The sequence below is a fragment of the Dendropsophus ebraccatus genome, chromosome 10, assembly GCF_027789765.1.
Source record: "Dendropsophus ebraccatus isolate aDenEbr1 chromosome 10, aDenEbr1.pat, whole genome shotgun sequence".
In the NCBI taxonomy this organism is placed as follows: Eukaryota; Metazoa; Chordata; class Amphibia; order Anura; family Hylidae; genus Dendropsophus; species Dendropsophus ebraccatus.
The window spans coordinates 104246210-104269538 of NC_091463.1; the positions used below are offsets into that span (position 1 = coordinate 104246210).

Genomic DNA, 23329 nt, shown 5'->3' on the forward strand with positions numbered 1-23329 from the left:
GGCAATCTGCCTGGAGCATTCCTAATGATGAGGAGGGTGGGGAGGAGGGAGGGAGGGAGGGAGGGGTGGTGCAAAGTTAGGGCACAGATACACCCATAGGGCTCGGGCCTGCAATTTTAAAAGTAAATTTTTATGGCAATAACTGCATCACCTGCCGAACGGACCCCAGGACAGATCTTGGATTAAAAGCAGCTATCCAAAGGTACAAGTGGTTTGGGGGGGTCAGATTGTGGGTACAGAGTCTCTTTAAGAATCTTTAGAGCCTTCCCGCCACACCAGGATGACGGAGAAGTAACCATATTTAACCGTAAGCATCTAACACTGTTAACAAAAAAATTTTAGAATTTTTTTTTCTTCGCAAAAGGTCGAAATGCAGCTTAACATGAAGGACGTTCCTCCGACGATGGAAATTTTTGTCAGTCTTTTTATTCTTCCTTCCCAGCCTGAGCTGAATTTCTTTGCACGCTCAGCGATGTTCTTTCTCTATTGGTTGAGGGAGCCGTGCCAAAATGTCTTTGGTGCGCCGGGAGACTCATGTAGCCGCCATCCTTCCCTGGTGTCTGGAGCGCGACCTTTCCAGCGCGGGTAACCGATTCTCTGCAACATAAAGGTAAAACCACAGTGTTAGGGAACGGTAAGAACATGCAGATTTTTTTCTCTTTGTCAACAGGTCTTCAAAGCCGCTGAAAAACCATTGAGATGAATATGTAAATGGTTATCTGGAAGGCAAAACAGAGAGCGCTGCCGGGACGGGTTCAAGAGTTCTACAATCAGCAGTAAATGAGTCTCTTGATCAGAGAACCAGGGGTGATAAAAGCAATGGCGGAATGTGCTAACACAGATCCCTCGGCAATAAGCCAATGCTAAACAAATGCAAAAGGTAGCGTCGTCGTATTCTGCGCGGAATCTGTGTAACTTTGTCGGGAGACACTTCAATTACCTCTTAAAGTGTGAGCGCAGAAGATGGCAGGAAGACACAGGAAGCCAAGGAACTGCTTGATCATCTTCTAGGATAACCTACATTATGCTGCAGGATCGGGGCGTTTATCGACTATGACGGGGTGACTGCTACCCTCATAGCCGCTCCAGTGTATTATGCTAATGAGCAAAAGCCATAAAACTACTGTAGATGAAAATATTCGGCAATTATATTGGCTGTATAACCCGATTCTGGTCAATATCTGACAATTCTGTGGATAACTGCAATGAAAAGTTGAACGGTAGTATTATAAAGTATATAATATTCCAGGGCCCCAAGGTCTGTGTAATACCTAGTTTACATATCCTGCCTGCTCTCACTCACAGTGGGTTAGGAAGCTGAGATAAGGGATGCTGTTTGCAGGGAGGATAGCATTTCTTGGAAAGTCTTGGTTTTCTTTGCAGAGATCCAGCTGGTGTATAGAATTGTACAGGCAATGCACATTAGCCCTCATTCAGAAGGGAAACTCTCTCTAGTGCCACTTGGTGCCCTGGAAGGGCCGACACTGTAAGTGAGTGTCCATCTGCTATTATAGGTGCTCGTACGGCTCGATTGTTGTGCACCATAGGCTGTGTGTATATATCTATAGTTAATGATGTCTGTGCGGCTCTTGCTTTGGTGCAGGCAGTGTCCTGCTGCCTTGTTCCTGTGTTCACTGCTACTGCCTTGGGGACTTCTGATCCCATCTCTAAAGTGAGAGGCTCCTCAGCCAATCACTGGCCAAGACGGGATATCACTGTGGTCAGTAATTGGCTGCCTGTCACTTCTGGGGAGGCTGCAGTGAGCGGAGAGCACAGGAACAAGGCTGGAGGACCCTGGGGGAGCCTGGACAGGTAAGTATCACCTTTTTTCTTTACCCTAGAATTACTATTACAGATAGCACTGTGTGGCCAGGTGTAACGTGTTTTCTTTGTCTCTACCCTGAGCGTTCCACAGAATCGGTACTGGTGTCCTTCTTAACTTATAGAAGTCAATGGGTGAAATTTACAAACACATGTTCTGTTTTTGTATAGGTCACATGTCCCTGGTTGTTCCACAATCTACTTAAAAATTTCAAAAAGGTAAACGTAAAAATGTACATATAGATGAAAAATGTAAAGTTTTTTAGCAAAATACAGAACAAAAATGTTTCCAAATGAAAACAAGTAGCAGCGGGTGTAGAAGCGACTCCCATTCCACTTCTTTATTTCCTGCCTATTTTTACACCGACGTGTGAATGAGCCCGAGGTCTGACTGGAAAAAAGTAATTTCTGCCTCACGCCTCAATCTATTCCCACTGTCACATCCGTCTTCCCAGTGTACAAACATCGAGTTCATTTAGTAATACACAAAAATATCTTCTATAATCTCTGATAAGTGATTGCACGGGAGGTCGCCCCCGTAGCGGCCGTATTACTTGCCCTTGGTGTACAGTCCAGTCCAGGAAACATAAATGAACTATAATATCATCACCAATATAATTGTCTCACCAATTCAGCCTCCGGGAGTCTTCTCTCCTCTATCTCTTACTGTTTGTACCAATCTTAATTTTCTTATGTAATCTGTTGTAGATTGGCCTGATTTAATCTTCCTCCCTATTTCTATCTAATTGATGGATTGAGGAATCCATCCTCCTCTACTACATTTTTTTATATATATGGTGTTAAAATGACTTGAAGCTGCTCTGTAGATCCCCAAAGCCTCTTCTTTATCCACCGCATCCTTCTCTGACATTCGATAACTTAATTGACCATTTTGACAGAAGTGACGTCTATAAAATATCCCTCTTTATCTGGTACTATGTATTACACTGACTTCTCATTACACAGAGTGACGTGTTACACCATGAGCCCTCAATTCCCAAAAGATCCTTTCTCCTGCTTTACATTTTTTTTATTACTTGAACCATTAACGTCCCCCAGGAGCGCTTCCTCCTCCCTCTATTGTCCGGACTCCAGCAGTGCAAAAACATTAGAAGCCGTCCCTCTACTACCCGCCCGACACCCTGCTCCCTCCTGGGCAAGGACTCCGCAGTCTACAGAAGGCTGACCTTCTTTTGGAGGAGACTGTGGTTTGGCTAGTAGAAGTATGTGAGAATTTTCATCTTTTTGGAGAAGTTTAAGAACTTTTTGGTCATCTACAAAGACGTCCATGATTGTTGCATAGTTCACTATCATCTCCTTCCTATAATAGTCCAAACTTTGGTGGTGCCCAAGTGAGTTGTGATAATGTTAAATGTCTTCTTCCCCGATACCGTGATGTTCTTATAATTCCTTCCATGGAACTCTGGGTTTACAGTGCATTTTTGCAATCGTTTTTTTTTTCCGTTTTATGAAAACACTAATGCATTTCTGTGCATCCATTTTGATCAGTTTTTCATTGACTTCCATTATAACAAAAAAACCTCAAAAAACGGATCAAAACATCCCTTTTTTAGCATACACAAAAAGAGGTCGACCATGTTTTTGTGTACGCTTAAAAAAAAAAAAAAAAGGGTTTTGATCTGATTTTTTGCATCATTTTTTTCATCCGTTTTTGCATAAAGCAGATGGGGGAGAAAAGATTACAAAAACGCAGTGTGAACCCAGTCTTACAGGTCTTGCAGATTGCAGTTTTATTTTCCATCTGTTGGATCTCCTAGATTTAGATGTTCTATTTTGCCTACCTAACATTTTTGTTCTAACTTTTTTTAAATTTTAGTTCCTTATTTAGTCTAGAGATTTCTTTATACAGAGGTCTTTAAAGGGGTAGTTCACAAAAACAAAAAATTCTATCAATTCAACTGGTGTCAGAAAGTTATATAGATTTGTTGTTATTAATATTATTCCAGTCTGACACAGTGCTCTCTGCTGCCACCTCTGTCCATGTCAGGAACTGCCAGAGCAGCAGCAAATGCCCATAGAAAACCTCTCCTGCTCTGGACAGTTCCTGACATGGACAGAGGTGGCAGCAGAGAGCACTGTGTCAGACCGGAGAGAATACACCACTTCCTGCAGGACATACAGCAGCTGATAAGTACTGGAAGACTGGAGATTTTTTTAATAGAGGTAAATTACAAATCTATATAACTTTCTGCCACCAGTTTGTTTTAAAGATTTTTTTGTTTTGCTTTTGTGAACTACCCCTTTTAGGGCTCAACCTTGATCCCCTTGTTCTTAGGGATATTTAGTCTCCAAATATCATAGCAGTGAACCATTGTGCGTGTGCGTGTGATAACTTGTTCTTCCTCTTCTGACACACTGTTCCCTCTGGACGTTGGTGAAGTCTCGGCCGTTATCATCCCAGGACACCTTTGTTTATCTGACGTGAGTTCATTAAGAAGCGGCAGCACTTCAGGTGGATCCGGGGGTGGCCGATAACCGAGTGCTGCCATATCCTCCTCTGCATACACGAGAATCTAACGCGCCTGGTTATCAATTTTCCTGGTGATAATTTTCCATTCCACATTGTAGTGTATTAGTATGAGAAACCCTCGGGCATAGAGAGAAATTGTTGTGATATTCATTTTCGCTTAAAAACGTGTAAGTTCTCTGGCGTCACATGTGTCTGGCTGAGGCTGGAATCACACCGTTATCGTTATTCCTGCCGTCTCGTCTCTGCCGCTCTTCTTGTGCGGTTTGAGTTAAAACCAGGATAGAAAGGATTAGAAAGGAATGGGAACTATAGGCCTTATACATGTCTTCCTTCATAAATCTCCTCCGAGCCTTGGCCCAGAAAAACTGCACCAGAAACTGAACATGTGAATACAGCCCAACACAACTGAGGCTAAACCAGCACGCTCTAAGGCCTGAGTCACACATCCGGAGCCTTCCGCACCTGCCTGGACCCATTCATCTGATCCAGGCTGTATCATTGCTTACCCATTGTCTTTTGTGGCACCGATCGCAGCCCCCACAAGGACCACCCTCATGTTACTCTGCTATAAAATCGGTCTTTATATTAAAAAAAATAAAAATCTAGATACAAAACATACAATATCGAAGGTGCCGATGCCGCGGTCCGTTTTTCAGACTGAGGCCCGATTCCCGTGCACGGCGCCATTCTATGCACCGGAACCGGCTGGTGCTCAAGCACTGAAGGCGGGCCGGGTCGGGCCGCCCCCAATGTGAGGGAATTCACTCCCCTGTATGACGCGCCTCCGTTAAAATGAATGGAGCCGTGTCATACAGGGGAGGGAATTCCCCACTGATTGACCACTGATAATAGGACCATAATGGTCCCTGGAGTGAATGGTGCAGCCCGTGAGGCCCCCAAACATTTCCAAGGGCTGAACTCTGAAACCTTCATCAGCCCTATAGAAAATGAATAGAGCAGTGATGGGAATCCCCCGATCACACACATTAGACTAACATTGGCCGCACCCCCGATACCAATCACTATCCAGTTATTGTATACAGGGGGCTCCTGACATTCCCCTTGACCAGATGTTTGAGGAGAGAATAATCGGACATGCTGCATTTCAGCATAGCCAATCTTTTCTTGTACTTGAGAGGACATACTGGAGGAGTCTGATGTAGTGTATGTGACCATGTAGCTATACCATGGCCTCTACCCAGAAGGCGGCATAACTGAGAACTTCCACCGATTGCCGACCAGAATGAAGGTAAATTCCCGCTACAGAAGAAGCATAAACTGATGGCCGCGTTCTCCAGTGTAACTTACACTAAGAAAGAAAAGTAAATTGTACAGTTCAAAAGGTTTTCTGCATATGTTTGTTTCGTCATAAGAATAAATGGGCTGTCGAGGTAAAAGCCCATGGTGTACCGCCGCTGCTATTCCATGCAAACAATTTAAAAGGAAAGGAAACGAGGTAGTGGTGTTGCATTGTGTCGTCTTGCTCCCAGTATGACTGTGTGGCCTGACTCCTGGTGTCGTGGTTCACCTCATTCCTGGTGTCTCCTCCCTCCCAGTGTGGCGGCGGGGCCTGGCTCCTGGTGTTTCGGTGCAGCCTTACCCCTGGTGTTCTGGTGTGGACTTGCCCCTAGTGTCTCCTCGCTCCTGGTGTCATGATGCGGCCTTGTTCATGGTGTCATGGTGTGGCCTGGCTCCTGGTGTCGCCTTGTTTCTGGTGTTCCGGTGCGGCCTTACCCCTGGTGTCGCATTGTTGCCTCGCACCTGGTGTCACCTTGCTCCCGGTGTTGAGGTTTGGCCTTGTTCCTGGTGTCACCTCGCTGCTTGTGTTCCGGTGCGGCCTCGCTCCTGGTGTCACCTTGCTCCCAGTGTCGTGGTGTGGCCTTGTTCCTGGTGTCACAATGTGGTGTGGCTCCTGGTTTGGCCTTGTTCCTGGTGTCACAATGTGGTCTGGCTCCTTGTGTTCCGGTGCGGCCTCGCACCTGGTGTCACCTTGCTCCCAGTGTCTTGGTGTGGCCTTGTTCCTGGGGTCACAATGTGGTCTGGCTCCTGGTGTGGCCTTGCTCCTTGTGTTCCGGTGCGGCCTCGCTCCTGGTGTCACCTTGCTCCCAGTGTCTTGGTGTGGCCTTGTTCCTGGGGTCACAATGTGGTCTGGCTCCTGGTGTGGCCTTGCTCCTTGTGTTCCGGTGCGGCCTCGCACCTGGTGTCACCTTGCTCCCAGTGTCTTGGTGTGGCCTTGTTCCTGGGGTCACAATGTGGTCTGGCTCCTGGTGTGGCCTTGCTCCTTGTGTTCCGGTGCGGCCTCGCTCCTGGTGTCACCTTGCTCCCAGTGTCTTGGTGTGGCCTTGTTCCTGGTGTCACAATGTGGTCTGGCTCCTGGTATGGCCTTGCTCCTTGTGTTGCGGTGTGACCTTGCTCCTAGTGACCCCTCTTTCTTGAACAAATGAGGTTAAGCTGCAATACCAGACATAACCTATGGATAGGGCTGTTTTTTTAAAGCATATATGACAGTCAGGTATGTGCACATCTGGGTTATACGGGCTTATCGGAGGCTCCATGGACATGTGACTTGCACTATTATTTTCCGGACATGACAGTGTTATAGGCCACCACCACCGTAATGGGCCCTGGAGCTGCAGCAGATTTGCTTCAAGTGTGGGAGGCATCTGGCAGAAGTGTGATGTACCTGGATCAAGGCATCACTGTTTATAGGGGTACATTATGCACTGCTCCATTCTTGAATCTGGGGACCCCCTGATGACCCCATCCAGCAAAGAAGAGGTGGCCCGTTTATGCGTAAGAATCGATATACTTCACATGAAAGCACCGTTACCTCCCAGACATATGGCAGCCAATGGGGGTCAGATTTTTTTTCCCCTAAGGTTCCTTGTTTGGGTCTGCATCAACCTTGAGGGAGCTGCCCGGCCCCACAGCATTTTAGTCAGGACTTGGGCTGGATTAAATATGGCAAATAATTTATAGTCCCCTTCCCGATCCCTGATAGTGGTTTGTCATCCCCATATCCCCATATGTCATCCCCATATGGTAGAGCGGCCCTGGGGTCCGGCACCCCCGATACCCCCACAGCCTGGATATAGTGTTCTCTGTATCATTGTTCTCTTACTGACCCAGCATAATGACGCATACAGGTAGGTGGGAGATAGCGTCCCACCCATAGTGACAGTGTGGCGTAAGGCAACCACCAACAGTCTGCACGCAAAGCACCGCAACCCGTGCCAGGCCGCCAGTATGAAGCGCTGCAGTGCTGGTGTCCCATACACACACACACACACACACACACACACTGGTTTGTTATACAGGGTCTGTACTGGTTTCCAGCACACACTGGTGTGTTATACAGGGTCTGTACTGGTTTCCAGCACAAACTGGTTTGTTATACAGGGTCTGTACTGGTTTCCAGCACACACTGGTTTGTTATACAGGGTCTGTACTGGTTTCCCATACACACTGGTTTGTTATACAGGGTCTGTACTGGTTTCCAGCACACACTGGTTTGCTCCCCTCTCTCCTGGTTGGTGCCGGGTGTTTACGGCCACTCGCAGGCTCGGCGGCTGATGAAACTTTGGCTGGATCTTCCATCAGGGCCCAGTAGACACAATCTTCTCTGCTCCTCGCTCCCCGGGGGGATCTCTCACTTCTCGCCATCTATAGAAGTTATTTTCTATGCACTCATTCACATTAACCACTTTGCTATTGGAACAGGGACGTCAAACAATGGGGTGAGGATGAGTGAGGCTGCGCCCGGGAGGGAAGGGGTTAACCGGAGCCGCCAGGCTGTAAATAATACATGAGAATAGTGATCCTGTGCCGGGGAAAGTGATACTATGAGAAGTCCAGAGGAACAGGTGCAGAGAGGGAGAGGAGAGGGAAAAGCGAGGACTAAGGCCACACTGCCACCTAGCATCTATCCTGTGCCCGTATCCCTGCCACCTAGCATCTATCCTGTGCCCGTATCCCTGCCACCTAGCATCTATCCTGTGCCCGCATCCCTGCCACCTAGCATCTATCCTGTGCCCGCATCCCTGCCACCTACTATATGCCCGCATCCCTGCCACCTAGCATCTATCCTGTGCCCGTATCCCTGCCACCTAGTATATGCCCGCATCCCTGCCACCTAGCATCTATCCTGTGCCCGCATCCCTGCCACCTAGTATATGCCCGCATCCCTGCCACCTAGCATCTATCCTGTGCCCGCATCCCTGCCACCTAGTATATGCCCGCATCCCTGCCACCTAGCATCTATCCTGTGCCCGTATCCCTGCCACCTAGCATCTATCCTGTGCCCGCATCCCTGCCACCTAGTATATGCCCGCATCCCTGCCACCTAGCATCTATCCTGTGCCCGCATCCCTGCCACCTAGCATCTATCCTGTGCCCGCATCCCTGCCACCTAGCATCTATCCTGTGCCCGCATCCCTGCCACCTAGCATCTATCCTGTGCCCGCATCCCTGCCACCTACTATTTGCCCGCATCCCTGCCACCTAGTATATGCCCGCATCCCTGCCACCTAGCATCTATCCTGTGCCCACATCCCTGCCACCTAGTATATGCCCGCATCCCTGCCACCTAGCATCTATCCTGTGCCCGCATCCCTGCCACCTACTATATGCCTGCATCCCTGCCACCTAGCATCTATCCTGTGCCCACATCCCTGCCACCTAGTATATGCCCGCATCCCTGCCACCTAGCATCTATCCTGTGCCCGCATCCCTGCCACCTACTATATGCCTGCATCCCTGCCACCTAGCATCTATCCTGTGCCCACATCCCTGCCACCTACTATATGCCCGCATCCCTGCCACCTACTATATGCCCGCATCCCTGCCACCTAGCATCTATCCTGTGCCCACATCCCTGCCACCTACTATATGCCCGCATCCCTGCCACCTAGCATCTATCCTGTGCCCGCATCCCTGCCACCTAGCATCTATCCTGTGCCCGCATCCCTGCCACCTAGCATCTATCCTGTGCCCGCATCCCTGCCACCTACTATTTGCCTGCATCCCTGCCACCTAGCATCTATCCTGTGCCCGCATCCCTGCCACCTACTATATGCCCGCATCCCTGCCACCTAGCATCTATCCTGTGCCCACATCCCTGCCACCTACTATATGCCCGCATCCCTGCCACCTAGCATCTATCCTGTGCCCACATCCCTGCCACCTACTATATGCCCGCATCCCTGCCACCTACTATATGCCCGCATCCCTGCCACCTAGCATCTATCCTGTGCCCGCATCCCTGCCACCTAGCATCTATCCTGTGCCCGCATCCCTGCCACCTACTATTTGCCCGCATCCCTGCCACCTAGTATATGCCCGCATCCCTGCCACCTAGCATCTATCCTGTGCCCACATCCCTGCCACCTAGTATATGCCCGCATCCCTGCCACCTAGCATCTATCCTGTGCCCACATCCCTGCCACCTACTATATGCCCGCATCCCTGCCACCTACTATATGCCCGCATCCCTGCCACCTAGCATCTATCCTGTGCCCACATCCCTGCCACCTACTATATGCCCGCATCCCTGCCACCTACTATATGCCCGCATCCCTGCCACCTAGCATCTATCCTGTGCCCACATCCCTGCCACCTACTATATGCCCGCATCCCTGCCACCTAGCATCTATCCTGTGCCCGCATCCCTGCCACCTAGCATCTATCCTGTGCCCGCATCCCTGCCACCTAGCATCTATCCTGTGCCCGCATCCCTGCCACCTACTATTTGCCTGCATCCCTGCCACCTAGCATCTATCCTGTGCCCGCATCCCTGCCACCTACTATATGCCCGCATCCCTGCCACCTAGCATCTATCCTGTGCCCACATCCCTGCCACCTACTATATGCCCGCATCCCTGCCACCTAGCATCTATCCTGTGCCCACATCCCTGCCACCTACTATATGCCCGCATCCCTGCCACCTAGCATCTATCCTGTGCCCGCATCCCTGCCACCTAGCATCTATCCTGTGCCCGCATCCCTGCCACCTAGCATCTATCCTGTGCCCGCATCCCTGCCACCTACTATTTGCCTGCATCCCTGCCACCTAGCATCTATCCTGTGCCCGCATCCCTGCCACCTACTATATGCCCGCATCCCTGCCACCTAGCATCTATCCTGTGCCCGCATCCCTGCCACCTACTATATGCCCGCATCCCTGCCACCTAGCATCTATCCTGTGCCCGCATCCCTGCCACCTAGCATCTATCCTGTGCCCGCATCCCTGCCACCTAGCATCTATCCTGTGCCCGCATCCCTGCCACTTAGCATCTATCCTGTGCCCGCATCCCTGCCACCTAGCATCTATCCTGTGCCCGCATTCCCTGCCACCTACTATATGCGCGCATCCCTGCCACCTACTATATGCCCGCATCCCTGCCACCTACTATATGCCCACATCCCTGCCACCTACTATATGCCCGCATCCCTGCCACCTAGCATCTATCCTGTGCCCACATCCCTGCCACCTACTATATGCCCGCATCCCTGCCACCTAGCATCCAACCTGTACCCGCATCCCTGTCACCTACTATATGCCCGCATCCCTGCCACCTAGCAGCACGTAACCTGTGCCTGCTTTTCCCCATTCCTGGTTGGATACACTATTGGATACATTGTAGCTCTCCCTGGTTGGATACTTGGGATACTTTGTAGCACTACCTTCTTGTTGGATACATTGTAGCATTCCCCTTCCCGGTTTGGATACAGTATTGGATACATTGTATCGCTCCCCTTCCCTGGTTGGATACAGTGTAGCTCTCCCTGGTTGGATACAGTATTGGATACGTTGTAGCACTCCCCTTCCCTGTTTGGATACAGTATTGGATACATTGTAGCACTCCCCTTCCCTGTTTGGATACATTGTAGCACTCCCCTTCCCTGTTTGGATACAGTATTGGATACATTGTAGCTCTCCCCTTCCCTGGTTGGATACAGTATTGGATACAGTGTAGCTCTCTCTGGTTGGATACAGTATTGGATACATTGTAGCACTCCCCTTCCCTGTTGGATACCTTGTAGCTCTCCCTGGTTGGATACAGTATTGGATACATTGTAGCACTCCCCTTCCCTGTTTGGATACAGTATTGGATACATTGTAGCTCCCCCATTCCTGTTGGATACATTTGGCTGCCCTCGCCCCCGGCAGTGTGGGGGAGGGGTTGCGGTGGGCTTGGTGGATTATTTCCTGCCGCTTCCACCTGACTGTTCTGCGTAGGAGGTGATGTCTCTTTGCGGCTTGTTTTCTCAGCAGGGGACGCTCTTATTTAGAGGGTTTTTAGTGTTTTCTTCCTCACATTATAGCTGTGATCTGGACGCTATAGACAAGACGTGCCGACATCTTATACATCTTATAACCCGAAATACACCGGACACTAATGGTCCAGAAATATCGCCAATCATATGGAAGGAGAAAACGCTGAGGCGTAATAGACTGATGGACCCTGATGCAGAATCGGGCCCCCACCTCCCATAATACTGCATGGGGGTATGGGGGGACTGTCTATCTGGGTACTGTATGGGGGTATGGGGGGACTGTGTATCTGGGTACTGCATGGGGGTATGGGGGGGACTGTCTATCTGGGTACTGTATGGGGGGACTGTCTATCTGGGTACTGCATGGGGGTATGGGGGGGACTGTCTATCTGGGTACTGCATGGGGGGACTGTCTATCTGGGTACTGCATGGGGGTACGGGGGGACTGTGTATCTGGGTACTGCATGGGGGTATGGGGGGGGACTGTCTATCTGGGTACTGCATGGGGGGGACTGTCTATCTGGGTACTGCATGGGGGTATGGGGGGGGACTGTGTATCTGGGTACTGCATGGGGGCAACTGTGTATCTGGGTACTGCATGGGGGGACTGTCTATCTGGGTACTGTATGGGGGTATGGGGGGACTGTGTATCTGGGTACTGTATGGGGGTATGGGGGGACTGTGTATCTGGGTACTGTATGGGGGTATGGGGGGACTGTGTATCTGGGTACTGCAGAGTGTGAACACACCCTAGAGATCACATCTATAGCTTCTAGTATCACATCACTTTAAATGACATCCTGGGCTCTGCGACATCAGTGCTTTGTGGTATAACACTTTATTGGAGAGGCTGGTTACTACATTATGTATGTATGACTCTCCCCATATATAATACTGGACCCCCTGGGAGACTCTGCCCATATATAATACACAACCCCCCTGGGAAACTCTCCCCATATATAATACACAACCCCCCTGGGAAACTCTCCCCATATATAATACACAACCCCCCGGGGGACTCTCCCCATATATAATACACAACCCCCCCGGGGGACTCTCCCCATATATAATACACAACCCCCCGGGGGACTCTCCCCATATATAATACACAACCCCCCGGGGGACTCTCCCCATATATAATACACGGCCCCCCGGGAGACTCCCCCCATATATAATACTGGACCCCCGGGGGACTCTCCCCATATATAATACACAACCCCCCCGGGGGACTCTCCCCATATATAATACACGGCCCCCCGGGAGACTCCCCCCATATATAATACTGGACCCCCGGGGGACTCTCCCCATATATAATACACAACCCCCCGGGGGACTCTCCCCATATATAATACACGGCCCCCCGGGAGACTCCCCCCATATATAATACTGGACCCCCGGGAGACTCTCCCCATATATAATACACAACCCCCCGGGGGACTCTCCCCATATATAATACACGGCCCTCTGGGAGAGTCTCTAGTTGGACCCTCGTATACCTTGGTTCATTACTGACAGATCCCAGTTATCTTTGCTTTTCGCCGCTTTACCCTTCCTCATATATCACTGAGCAGATAAAGGGTTTTAGCCATGTGTAGACCCTGTCATTGACCCCAACAACAACAACTTTTTTGCCCCCTCCCCTTGAATGTTTCTACTTGAGATTTTATAAGATTTTAATATGTTTTATACGTCTCAGCCCTGGGTTTTACATGGGGGTAATCTGAGCAAGAATCGAGCACACAAGTTCAGAAAGCGATGTCTGCTGTGTTACTGGGGTCTGGAGTTAGTACAAGGGGCTTACGTATGGGGCGTGATACAATGGATCGGGGGGAGGTAAGGGGGTGATTTGCCCCTCACTCCTGTTGGGTTGAGTGCAGAGATCTGGTATTTCTTGGACCTTTTTGCCTCTTCTCCTTTGCACACTTTGTGGTGTTTTAGTAGTTTTTCACTCTTCCATTGTACACACATCATATTTATTAGCACATTGTAATTACATTCTCATATTTTACACAGCGGGATTCTATAATGTGTATTTGTTGCCGATAGTGAGAGGTTCTGGGGCTGTTTGTATTTTTCTTCCTTTTTACACCTGATGCACTTTGTTTTTCGCTCTTTTCTCATTGTATACACTTATTATATTATATTAGCACATTGTAATTACATTTTATACTATAACACTTCATTTATCTCATGATTTTTATCACTGTACACAAACATCATTATTATTCATATATTATTGTCTCTTCTCCTGCTGCTATCACCAGTGGTGTTATAGGAAAGTGCGCTAGGTCTGCGGTATATGAAAGCTGCCCATAAGCTGTATACTAAAGGTGGGCCTATAGGGGTCTCCACAGATGTCAGTATAAGGTGTGTGGGGGTCTCCTGACTCTGCACAGATGATGTCAGTATAAGGTATATGGGGGTCTCCTGACTGTCCACAGACAGATGTCAGTAAAAGGTATATGGGGGTCTCCTGACTCCCCACAGACAGATGTCAGTATAAGGTATATGGGGGTCTCCTGACTCTACACAGACAGATGATGTCAGTATATGGGGGTCTCCTGACTCCCCACAGACAGATGTCAGTATAAGGTATATGGGGGTCTCCTGACTCCCCACAGACAGATGATGTCAGTATAAGGTATATGGGGGTCTCCTGACTCTGCACAGATGATGTCAGTATAAGGTATATGGGGGTCTCCTGACTCTGCACAGACAGATGAGGTCAGTATAAGGTATATGGGGGTCTCCTGACTGTCCACAGACACATGATGTCAGTATAAGGTATATGGGGGTCTCCTGACTGTCCACAGACACATGTCAGTATAAGGTATATGGGGGTCTCCTGACTCTGCACAGATGATGTCAGTATAAGGTATATGGGGGTCTCCTGACTCTGCACAGATGATGTCAGTATAAGGTATATGGGGGTCTCCTGACTCTCTACAGATGATGTCAGTATAAGGTGTATGGGGGTCTCCTGACTCTGCACAGATGATGTCAGTATAAGGTATATGGGGGTCTCCTGACTCCCCACAGACAGATGATGTCAGTATAAGGTATATGGGGGTCTCCTGACACCCCACAGACAGATGATGTCAGTATAAGGTATATGGGGGTCTCCTGACTGTCCACAGACACATTATGTCAGTATAAGGTATATGGGGGTCTCCTGACTCTGCACAGATGATGTCAGTATAAGGTATATGGGGGTCTCCTGACTCCTCACAGACACATGATATCAGTATAAGGTATATGGGGGTCTCCTGACTCCTCACAGACACATGATATCAGTGTAAGGTATATGGGGGTCTCCTGACTCCTCACAGACACATGATATCAGTATAAGGTATATGGGGGTCTCCTGACTCCTCACAGACACATGATATCAATGTAAGGTATATGGGGGTCTCCTGACTCTGCACAGATGATGTCAGTATAAGGTATATGGGGGTCTCCTGACTCTGCACAGACAGATGATGTCAGTATAAGGTGTATGGGGGTCTCCTGACTCCTCACAGACACATGATATCAATGTAAGGTATATGGGGGTCTCCTGACTCTGCACAGATGATGTCAGTATAAGGTATATGGGGGTCTCCTGACTCCCCACAGACACATGATGTCAGTATAAGGTATATGGGGGTCTCCTGACTCTGCACAGATGATGTCAGTATAAGGTATATGGGGGTCTCCTGACTCTCCACACACAGGAGACCCCAATATATACATATCTCTGCTTCCAGTTTCCCATTATTGTTATAGGCCAGACATAACTCTGGTTACACAGGAAGATGGTCAGGGGATTATGTCATATTTTGCAGGTAACACACATCAGGATAGAAGAGATTTGCCCTAATGTCTTTAGATGCCAGAGGATTGTCCTGACTGGATACTGCACAGCTGCAACAAACCCTCAGCTGTGAGAAGTATCAGGTCAGCACAGGTTTTAGGTTAGAGACCTGACCTACAACTTTGTATTATACTTTGTGTAAGTTTTGTGGATCTGGTGACTGAGCTGTCCGCTCTGCGGATGCCGGCCTCCCATCCATCCCATACTATCCCCCCCTCGTCCGTCTGACAGTGATGAATGGCCGAGCGTTGATCTTTATTAGTTTGTACTAAAACTTCATCAATAAATGCAGATGGACAGAAACTGCAGCCGTCTGCACTTGGAGACTCACTGGAAGAGAAGTTCAGCTTATTAGGAAGGCAATGTGATCAGACGCCATGCTGACATCCAGGTAACAGAGGATCAGGAGAGGTGCTCCCCAGCCTGGGGCCATCAGGTATGATGGGAGTTGTAGTTATGCACCAGGGGTTCAGACCCCATTCTCCACTCCGCACAGTGCGGCCGCCTCTCCTCTCTGGATGTTTTCCCCAAAGATCTGTATAAACTCTGAGGCGTTGAGAGATTTTTTGTTCTTCCTGCCCTGACACATCCAGAAATTGCTGCCATGTATCCGCCATTGTCAGGCCTCGGTTAGGAGACAAGCTCAGACAATGCCGATAGTTAACGACGCAGGAAAACCGCCGCACAATAATAGGAGGAGACCGTTTGATTCTCATCACCTAATATTGCGCCTTTGATTCCGGCTCCCGGAGAGTAACGGGAACAAAAAGTTGTTTAGAGCTTTGTCTGCGCGGCGCCGTGACTACAACGGATTGACTGTGGACTCACGTAACCCGCGCCGAAGCCCAGATCAAAAGACGGTTTTAACACCGCAAATATGATTTAAAGAAAAGGAAAGACAGACGGCTTACATTAGTCCTTAAAGGGAATCGGCTTGAAGTGTTTGCAGATCGTTTAGGGATAGAACAACAATGAGTATTTACCAGAGCGGCGAGGAAGTGAGAACGCTTATCGAAGGGTAAAAACAGCCAAACGTCATCAGTCTTCTCAAACATTAACACATTGTGCGAATGTGACGGCCATGATGGAGGAGGGACATGCCGATACCGGCGTGATAGAGGGGGACATGTTAGTGGTGATGCTACGGCGCTCCTGCACATATGTGACGTACACAGGTGTGCCGATACTGGCGTGATAGAGGGGAACATGTAAGTGGTGATCTACCGACCTCCTGCACATATCTGACGTACACAGGTGTGCCGATACTCATGCTATAGAGGGGGACATGTTAGTGGTGATCTACCGACCTCCTGCGCATATGTGACGTACACAGGTGTGCCAATACTGGCGTGATAGAGAGGACATGTTAGTGGTAATCTACCGACCTCCTGCACATATGTGACGTATACAGGTGTGCTGATACTCACACTATAGAGGGGGACATGTTAGTGGTGATGCTACGGCGCTCCTGCACATATGTGACGTACACAGGTGTGCCAATACTGGAGTGATAGAGGGGGACATGTTAATGGTCCCAATGTCCTGTGCATCTACCGACCTCCTGCACATATGACATACACAGGTCTGCCCATAATCGCGTGACAGCCATGATGGAGGAGGACATGTTAGTGGTCCCCATTAGGGATGGTCCGAATCTGCCGAGGTTCGGGTTCGTATGAACCCGAACGCTCGGCAGCAGACTCCCACTGTCTGCCGGCTCCGTGGAGCAGGCGGATCCAGCGGGAGGAACGCCTGGAAAACTGGGATACAGCCTATGGCTATGGCTGTATCCCAGTTTTCCAGGCGGTCCTCCCACTGGATCCGCCCGCTCCACGGAGCGGGCAGACAGTGGGATTCGTTACCGAGGGTTCGGGTTCAGACGAACCCGAACCGAACTCTGTTCGGACCATTCCTAGTCTCCATGATACTGTTGGGCAAATTGGGGAAAGTTACAAAACCAATCACCACCAGGGCTAGATGTCCTGATTCACCTCCTGCTTATATGTAGTACACAATAAGACTGCAGACGACATGTAAAGGGAGGTATGCACTGACAGATGTGTCCCTCCTCACCTCTCCTTGTGGCTCAGCAGACGTCTATACATACAGATGTGTCCCTCCTCACCTCTCCTTGTGGCTCAGCAGACGTCTATACATACAGATGTGTCCCTCCTCACCTCTCCTTGAGGCTCAGCAGACGTCTATACATACAGATGTGTCCCTCCTCACCTCTCCTTGTGGCTCAGCAGACGTCTATACATACAGATGTGTCCCTCCTCACCTCGCCTTGTGGTTCAGCAGACATCTATACATACAGATGTGTCCCTCCTCACCTCTCCTTGAGGCTCAGCAGGTGTCATATATATATATATACACACACAGATGTGTCCCTCCTCACCTCTCCTTGTGGCTCAGCAGGTGTCTATACATACAGATGTGTCCCTCCTCACCTCCTTGTGGGTCAGCAGGTGTCTATACATACAGATGTGTCCCTCCTCACCTTTCCTTGTGGCTCAGCAGACGTCTATACATACAGATGTGTCCCTCCTCACCTCTCCTTGTGGCTCAGCAGACGTCTATACATACAGATGTGTCCCTCCTCACCTCTCCTTGTGGCTCAGCAGGTGTCTATACATACAGGTGTGTCCCTCCTCACCTCTCCTTGTGGCTCAGCAGGTATCTATACATACAGATGTGTCCCTCCTCACCTTTCCTTGTGGCTCAGCAGACGTCTATACATACAGATGTGTCCCTCCTCACCTTTCCTTGTGGCTCAGCAGACGTCTATACATACAGATGTGTCCCTCCTCACCTTTCCTTGTGGCTCAGCAGACGTCTATACATACAGATGTGTCCCTCCTCACCTCTCCTTGTGGCTCAGCAGACATCTATACATACATTTGTGTCCCTCCTCACCTCTCCTTGAGGCTCAGCAGGTGTCATATATATATATATATATATATATATATATATATATATATATATATATATATATATATATATATATACACAGATGTGTCCCTCCTCATCTCTCCTTGTGGCTCAGCAGACGTCTATACATACAGATGTGTCCCTCCTCACCTTTCCTTGTGGCTCAGCAGACGTCTATACATACAGATGTGTCCCTCCTCACCTCTCCTTGTGGCTCAGCAGACATCTATACATACATTTGTGTCCCTCCTCACCTCTCCTTGAGGCTCAGCAGGTGTCATATATATACACAGATGTGTCCCTCCTCATCTCTCCTTGTGGCTCAGCAGACGTCTATACATACAGATGTGTCCCTCCTCACCTCTCCTTGTGGCTCAGCAGACGTCTATACATACAGATGTGTCCCTCCTCACCTCTCCTTGCGGCTCAGGATATCCCACCCCACTGTATGTATCACAATGACTAGCCTGAGTTTGATACTGGCAGGAGAGGTTTATGCTCTGTCGGTTTGTACTCCTGTGAGGACCCCCATATCACAGAGTGGTTATCCCTTTGGGTCTTGAAAACAATATGTTGCCACATCGAGACACCATTTGGTTTTGGTGAGCAGCCATGTGTACATGAGGCTTAGCTCCACTGCAGCTGGAGAACATGTAAGGGGGATACTTCGGCCTTAGTTATTCCCTGGAAAGTGTCTGCTGCCCCTGTGCTCCATGTTTCTCTATAAATTGACTGTATTTTGTGATCACTTTCTCTAAAGCCGTTTATTACTGTGACTATAAATGACCCTTCCGCCATGTGACCGCGTACTGTAACTCCGGTGCAGCTATGAAGCGTCTGCCACTTGTGGTCTAATTACCTTACAGCAAAATCCCCCCGGATCTGCAAGATGATGCTGGAAATTAACAAGTACAACAAGCGGTGTCAGGATTCTTTGATAAGGAGCAGAAAGCAGTGGCTCATATTTAAATCATAGACTCCATCCCTGCCGCCTCCCGCTCATTTAAAGGAAATATATCACAGCAGAACTAATTGTGTCCAAGTCCTTTACATTTTTTTTCTCTTGCTATTGTGTCTCTGATGAAGTGGAAAGTGCAGGAAGCCGGAGTGTAACTTATCCGATGCCTGGAGCACACACTGCTCATAGCCGGACAAAGCTGACAAATGGCTTTCCTCACCTTTAACAATGGGAGTCCAAATACCCCGAAGATCTTAAGTGTATATGACTATTTATTATACTATGTACCTGTATAACAGGAGAGGCTCATCTGGACTTTGTTTTTTATCTTACAAACCTGCTTTTGCTGATTGTTGTGCTGCGGGTTAAGAGCCCAGAGGGTGTTTCCTGTGGTGCTGCAGGTTCAGTGCACAGTGGGTGTTTCCTGTGGTGCTGCAGGTTCAGTGCACAGTGGGTGTTTCCTGTGGTGCTGCAGGTTCAGTGCACAGTGGGTGTTTCCTGTGGTGCTGCAGGTTCAGTGCACAGTGGGTGTTTCCTGTGGTGCTGCAGGTTCAGTGCACAGTGGGTGTTTCCTGTGGTGCTGCAGGTTCAGTGCACAGTGGGTGTTTCCTGTGGTGCTGCAGGTTCAGTGCACAGTGGGTGTTCCCTGTGGTGCTGCAGGTTCAGTGCACAGTGGGTGTTTCCTGTGGTGCTGCAGGTTCAGTGCACAGTGGGTGTTCCCTGTGGTGCTGCAGGTTCAGCACACAGTGGGTGTTACCTTTGTGCTGAAGGTTCCATGCACAGTGGGTGTTCCCTTTGGTGCTGCAGGTTCAGTGCACAGTGGGTGTTTCCTGTGGTGCTGCAGGTTCAGTGCACAGTGGGTGTTCCCTGTGGTGCTGCACTTTTGCTGACATTAACCTCTCTCTTCACAGTTTCCACATTGCTTAGTCACAACAATAGGGCCATCTGTCTACTCACAATACATTTTTACCACAACATTACGAGAACAGTTCACATAGTAAAAAGTTTCAGAAATACCACACCCTGTGCCCTGAAAGCCAATAATTAGAGATGAGCGAACGTGCTCGTCCGAGCTTGGTACTCGAGCGAGTATTAGGGTACTCGTTACTCGGAGGAGCATCTTGCGATACTCGAGGAAATCTCATCATCCGTTTCCTGTAAGTTTGGGCGCTATTTCTCAGCCAATAAACATGCAGGAGACTCTTTGGTGCATCCTGCGATGACGTGGGACCCATACATGTCGATAGCAGCGATTGGTTAGCCAGATCAGATGACCCTGCCATATAAAACTGTGCGCCGGCAGTGCTGGCTTCAGACGCATGCTGGGAGAGATCAGGGACAGAGCTGCTGCTGGTCAGGGAGAGTGTCAGTGTAGGATATAGCGTTCCAGTAGGCAGGGTATATACTAGAAATATAAACAGACCTTTTCAAGGCTTAAAAGCTTTTATTATACTATTACTACAGACTGCTGGCTGGGAGTTGTAGTGCTGCTACCGTGATTTAACCATCACACTGTGGTGACCGGCTGCTGGCAGAAAGGGGGCATTAGGTGTTGCATACACACCCCTAAGAAGTGCTCAGTGTACTCCTTTTTGATTTTGGGGCTGGTGGTCCTGGTGTACTGCACTGTATAGCTGGGACTTGTAGTGCATCCTGCATAGAACTTACTTCACTGCTCATTGTATTGGGGTGACAAAGTGTGTACAGTTGTTGCCCATGCCAGATAGCACCGTCAAGCCCCCCTAAACTAGTGTGTACTGCACTGTATAACTGGGATATGTAGTGCATCCTGCATAGAACTTCACTGTTCATTGTTTCGGGGTGACAAAATGTGTACAGTTGTTGCCCATACCAGATAGCACCGTCAAGCCCCCCCTAAACTAGTGGGCACTACACTGTATTTCTTCTGTATCACTTCTAATGGTTCTCTGTGTCCTCATTGGCATGCTCTGACGTCACACTACGTCTGCGGAGGAGCGGGACTGGTTGCCAGGGGCCCACCGATCGCGCCCCTGCCAACCAGCTAGCTGTTTTATTTTATTTTTTTGGTCTAGCCGTGGCCGGGGCCTCACCACCCCCGGTCGAGAGCCATCAAGTGTACTCTTGATGGTGAGTGGTGAGTGAGAGCAGGCCTAGCCAGTTAGCTGTCAGCACCCGGGTTCATGTCCACTACATATCCCAGCCCCTGAACTCACTCCAATTTTTGGGTGGGCTCACTTGCTTCCTCACTCACTTGTAATGGCTCTCTGTGTGCTGAATGCCATGCAGTGTCTGGCCTAGTTTTGGGAGCCTCACTTGCTTCCTCACTCACTTGTAATGGTGAGACAATTGCCAGATCCTCTAGGATCAAAGTCAATTTCAAAATCAAAAAAGCGGTGGGGGCAGAGGTGGTAAGTCATGCAGGGCATGTTACCCCAACTGCTACATTCAAATTGAAAATCAAAAGGGTGGTGGGGGTAGGAGTGGGGAGTCACGTGATGCAGGGAATGTTACCCCAACTGCTACATTCAAATTGAAAATCGAAAGGGTGGTGGGGGTAGGAGTGGGGAGTCATGTGATGCAGGGAATGTTACCCCAACTGCTACAGGACGGGACCGGTTGCCGGGGGCCTGCCGATCGCGCCCCCGCCAACCAGCCAGCTGTTTTGTTTTTTTGTTTTTCTTGTCTAGCCATGGCCAGGGCCTCACCACCTCCGGTCGAGAGCCATCAAGTGTACCCTTGATGGTGACTGACAGCTGGCCTAGCCGGATTGTACCATACAGCCCCCCCAAAACTAGTGGGTACTACACTCTATTGTTGGGATTTGTAGTACATCCTGCATAGAACTTCACTGCTGGCCCAGGTGTTCAACCTAGTGTTGCAGCTGTTTCTTAAGACCTACCCCAATTTGGCTGACTTGCTCACCAAGGTGCGGCGCATCTGTGCGCATTTCCGCAAGTCAACCACGGATGCTGCCACCCTTAGGGCAGTGCAAAGGCGCTTGCAACTGCTGGCTCACAGACTGCTGTGCGACGTGCCCACGAGGTATAATTCCACCTTCCAGATAGTAGCCAGGGATTACCAGCAATGCAGAGCCATTGTGGAATGCCAGATGTCAACCTCGGTTTGGTCCATTTCAAACCAAATGATTTGTGGTCCATATGCCTACCTCTGCCATCCATGTTGACTACTGGTGTGCCTGCCCTTGCCTCCTTTTGGCTGGGCCTTAACTGGCATTCATGTCGACTACTGCTGGGCCTATAGTTTACTGGCATCCCTAATTTTGCCTCATTGTTTTGTCCATTTCGTACCAAATGATTTGTGCTCCATATGCCTACCTCTGGCATCCATGTAGACTACTGGTGTGCCTGCCCTTGCCACGTTGTTGCTGGGCCTTAACTGGCATCCATGTACACTACTGGTGTGCCTGCTCTTGCCTCGTTGTTGCTGGGCCTTAACTGGCATCCATGTACACTACTGGTGTGCCTGCCCTTGCCACGTTGTTGCTGGGCCTTAACTGGCATCCATGTACACTACTGGTGTGCCTGCCCTTGCCTCGTTGTTGCTGGGCCTTAACTGGCATCCATGTAGACTACTGGTGTGTCTGCTCTTGCCTCGTTGTTGCTGGGCCTTAACTGGCATCCATGTCGACTACTGCTGGGCCTTAACTGGCATCCATGTTGACTACTGCTGGGCCTATAGTTTACTGGCGTCCCTAATTTTGCCTCATTGTTTTGTCCATTTCGTACCAAATGATTTGTGGTCCATATTCCTACCTCTGGCATCCATGTAGACTACTGGTGTGCCTGCCCTTGCCTCTTTGTTCTCTGTGTCCTCACTGCCATGCTCTGATGTCACACTACGTCAGCAGAGGAGCGGCACTGGTTGCCGGGGGCCTGGCCCCCGCCAACCAGCCAGCTATTTTTTTTTTTACTCTTACTCTACTGTGTCAGGCCTAATTTTTGTGAGGTTCCACGCCTGCCTCATCTAAAGGCCAGTAATGGCCACTTTGTTTTTTTAT

At 49.4% G+C, this 23329-nt stretch overlaps 1 protein-coding gene across 5 annotated transcripts in view; it reads right to left on the bottom strand.

Annotated features, from left to right (window-relative positions):
• Window positions 1-203: 203 nt before the first annotated feature.
• DIAPH2 (diaphanous related formin 2) overlaps window positions 204-23329 on the bottom strand; it is a 984664-nt gene continuing 961538 nt past the window's right edge. For all 5 annotated transcript variants that reach the window (XM_069985741.1, XM_069985740.1, XM_069985739.1 and 2 more), the window contains one exon: window positions 204-597. In XM_069985741.1, coding sequence (XP_069841842.1) covers window positions 533-597 — 65 coding nt within the window. In that variant the 3' untranslated portion in view covers window positions 204-532. The remainder of the gene's footprint in view (window positions 598-23329) is intronic.